A 4328-nucleotide genomic window follows, 5' to 3' on the forward strand; every position below is an offset into this window, starting at 1 on the left:
TTTATATATATATATTATATATATTATATATATTTTATAAATATATATATCTGCATAGTATGGATCAAGATGGAAGTCTTAACATTAGTTTCAACGAATGGCGGGACTTTCTTCTCTATGCACCAAGTACTACCTTACTCGATATTATAGAATATTGGCATCATACCACGGTGAGTATTTCATATATAGTTTAATTTTTTTAGATTAAGAAAAAATGTATAATATTATAATTAGTAACAATAAGTAATAGAAATAATTATTTTAATTCATAGAATACGATAAATATAGAATCATAAGACTATTAGGAGTCAGCTAGTACTGATTTGCGTAAAATTTAACAGTGATAAAGATATAAATTTCATTAATTCTGATTATATGTAGTTAGTAATATCAGATGCATGTATTATTCGAATACGAAGCAATTATAATTTCTGAAATTAATTCATTCAAAAAATGATATATATAGTAGTTCAACATCTTTACATTCAGACTGTAGTGGCGCTTCGTATTTAAAGTAATGTTTCTAACATAAATATAATAGTCTTATTTCCAATCTTATTTATTATTCGAATGTTGTATCACCTACTATATGTTGTATTACTTACTATATTCCTATATTACTTGAATATTTACGAAAATATACGGGTATTTGAATATTTGGGGGGGGGCCCGTAATATTTATTAAATAGCTAATGTACAACACACACACACACACACACACACAGAGAGAGAGAGTGTCCCATTTTAATTGCCCCAGGCAAATATCTCGAAAAATATGGAAGATACGGAAAAATGTTTCAGACAAAAGTTGAGGTTTCAAGGCGGACATAAGAAGGTACTATTGGTTTGATCTTGAGTTGCATCGTCAAAATTACTTTGATAATATCAAGATTACTTTGATAATATGTATATTTTTAAAATGGAATCCTCCATTTTTCATTACATATTCTCATCTTTATCTTGAGAGTTTTTTAAAATATCATAATAAAATCTTTTCATTAAGTACTTTTTGAGTTATAAGACTTGAAAGTTACAGTACCGCTAACATTAGCACTATCAAAGGTATCTGACCGATGGCTAAAACCGCTTGAATGTTGTTTAAAATCACCCCTTGAATGTTGTTTAAAATGACCTAGATAACATTTGTCAAGATTAAGACCATTAGAGGTAATTTTTCCTTTTATTTTCATTTTTGTATTAAAAATAGATTTTTACATATAAATGAAAATAAGAAGATCCTCCAATGGTCTTGATCTTGAAAAATCTTATAAGTATTAATTCTGAACAACATTCAAGAGGTCATTTAGTCATTAGTCGGATACCTTGAGTAATGTTATGTCGAAGGTGTACACTTTCAAGCCTTATAACTTGAAAAATACTAAGAGGATCTTAAAGACGATCAATCATAGTGTAAGTAGGACTTAATATAGATCATTTACGTGTCATTAACACATTACTACTATCAATATCTCACTCACGCGTGCCACATGTACACATAAACTTTCGTGTAACAATAACGTTTTAATTAGATGACTAAGTCCAATTCTAAGAACTCTACGTTGTATCTTTGTGCAACCTACTAGTCTGTTGGCTACTATTTCGTAAGTACACATTGAATAGCTATTATATGAAGCAAATGTTGTCAGGTTGTCACGATGTGATAGCTCTAGAGTGCCATATTGGACTAAGAAATAGTAAAGATATCAATTCCGAAATTTTTTTATGTTCTTGGCATATATTCTATTTCACACAGATTAATACATATTAATACGTATTGATACTTTGATCCTGAAAAGGATTTTCGAATCTGTAAAAGAGGAAAACAATTGTTACACAATCTCGATGGTCTAGACGCTCGCACGGAATGCTAGACATCCGGGTTCGATCTCCGACCGAGGTAATATTTTTTGCAATAAGAATTATTTACAAATATTAATATGTCATTCAGCACATTTAATACTATTAAGATATAACTAACAAGTAAGATGCGTAAGAGCATCGAATTGTTAAATTGCTAGTCAATTTAACTCGTGATATTACTGCGGTAGTTTAGTAGAGTTTGCGTTTCAAGACCGAAAAATTATTTCGGCGCGTAGTTTAAAGGACTACATACGTAGTATATAAATTCACACAGAGTTATATAAGCACTTATTAAGATCAAGCTGAACCGTTAAAGGCATTTATTCCCTATTAGCTTTATAAAGCTAGCAGGACTAAATCAGCAGAATTCCTTATTGATTATTCTCACATGTACAGTAGTCCTATAAGATTTAATATTTAATATTTAATATTGAAAACAAATATTATTATTTGAAAAGTTGTCGAGATAAGCTGTGAGAATATGTAACGAAAAAGGGGGATTCCATTTAAAAAATTCAAAGTGACTTTGACCTGATCTTAACGACACCACTCAAGGTCAAACCAATGATACTCTTTTGTGTTCCTTTTCGAACCTTAAAACTTTTGTCTGAAATATTTTTCTACATCTTACATATTTTTCAAGATATTTGCTTGGGCAATTAAAATGAGACACTGTATATATTTGAATATAAAATGGATAAATTTATTTCATCTCTTATTTTGCTATATATAAGGTGTATCAGGATTTAACGGACAAATTGCAGGAGCATATTCTACAGTGGAAATAAGGAAAAGATGTTGTATATGAAATTTGGTTAGAAATGTATTACAAAGTTACAAACAAATATTGAAGCGAAACATGAAATAGGAAACAACAAATTTTCCAGTGTCACAAAAATATGAATGTGTACATTTCGTATACGGAAAGGTCGAATGTGTTCATTTCGTATATATATTCACATTATAATTATTATTTTTGAACGATTCAATCCGTTAAATTCTGAGACACTCTATATATGATTTCATGCTGTATCATATATGTATATACATATATTTGTATACGTACTCGAGATTTTCAACTTTGATAAGCACTGACGTTTCACTGACGTTTTTGAAATATATTTCAAAATTTTTTGCTGGATTATGAAAGTCGAATTTTCAATAAATTTACCTTACGAAATTATCTATGCAATATTTCATCAGCTGTTTTTTACGCCATATTAACAGTGTCCAACTTCAAATCGCAAGAGATATTTTATGGCTCTGTCACGCAAATATATTTTATTTTCATATTGTTCACACATAGATGCAAATATTACAAATTGTTATAATTTCTAGATAAATGTTTATAGATATTTTTATAAATTTCATACCATAATGCGCAGATCTAATTATTATTAATAATATTTAGTGCTGATAATCAAATATGTATTATATTATATTATATATTATATTATATATTAAGTATTTGAGTACTGATAAATAATTTCATTATTAATGATAGTAAAAATTAGTAATATAATAATATTAGAAAATAGCGTAGTATATCAATAATAATTGCTCATCAATAATAATACTCAATTAATAATAATTATTAACAGCAACAAAATTGATAAGAATATAATAATCACTAACGTCTCTGTATTATGTAAGTATAACTGTACAATCTTAATCAATTTAAGTTTTATATGACAATTATATATAATTAACATTATATATTTACTATGCATAGATACAAAGAATCAAAGTGTAAAAATGCAATTGAAACTTAATAAATTTGTGCTGTTGTCGGGACTTTATAGGTAAACTTTGCACTGTGCGCACGCAACGGTCGCCGACTTTGATCGTCATCGCACGGGTATTTGTTTCGATGACGCGTGTCTCTGACGTTGAGAATGAATGATGACAAGAAAAGAGGGAGGGGGGAGGGAGGCAGACTAGTAGAGAAGAGGCATTACTCGTTTTAGAGGGGATATCTTCGTGTCTCAGGGTTATCCTTCCTCGTGTTCATTCGTTTCGTTAGTCTCGCAACCGGACTCCGAGCGGTCGAATCACCGGTTCGTAGCTCGTTTCCTTTCTTCTTTATCTCTCCTTCTCTCTCTCTCTCTCTCTCTCATGTTTAAAAATATCTTACCTGAGCGACACACTCAACCACGTGCGTCAACTCATCGTGGAATTTCTTTCAATTATCGTTTAGTCACACGATCGGCTATTGCCATTTTTAGACAGACAGATTATCTCGAGTAATTTCTACGGATCTAAAGATACTGAGAAGAACGAGAAGGAGAATTCTCGAGAATTTGCGCAATTCAAATCAACGCGGACATCTCGCTGAGATAGAAAGTTCGAAAGTCGTAAAAGTGCAGTGAGACAACGAACATGTAAGCATAGCTGACTTCACGGAGGAAGTGTGATTTTTAAGACCACGTAACTCAAAAACATATCAATGAGTAAATATATATATATAT

The 4328-nt window shown here is 30.2% G+C and overlaps 1 protein-coding gene across 6 annotated transcripts in view; it reads left to right on the forward strand.

The window, feature by feature from the left end:
• Positions 1–4328, forward strand: part of LOC108756164 (calcium-binding mitochondrial carrier protein SCaMC-2-like) — a 39040-nt gene that overhangs the window by 6567 nt on the left and 28145 nt on the right. For 2 of the 6 annotated variants that reach the window (XM_018499774.1, XM_018499781.1), the window contains exon 4: positions 59–170. In XM_018499774.1, the coding sequence (XP_018355276.1) occupies positions 59–170 (112 nt within the window). Of the gene's footprint in view, positions 1–58; positions 171–3628; positions 3918–3947; positions 4288–4328 lie in introns of those variants that run through there. The other 4 variants (XM_018499797.1, XM_018499813.1, XM_018499822.1 and 1 more) reach the window with 3 other exon arrangements.

This window comes from Trachymyrmex septentrionalis, unplaced genomic scaffold (genome assembly GCF_001594115.1).
Source record: "Trachymyrmex septentrionalis isolate Tsep2-gDNA-1 unplaced genomic scaffold, Tsep1.0 scaffold126, whole genome shotgun sequence".
In the NCBI taxonomy this organism is placed as follows: domain Eukaryota; kingdom Metazoa; phylum Arthropoda; class Insecta; order Hymenoptera; family Formicidae; genus Trachymyrmex; species Trachymyrmex septentrionalis.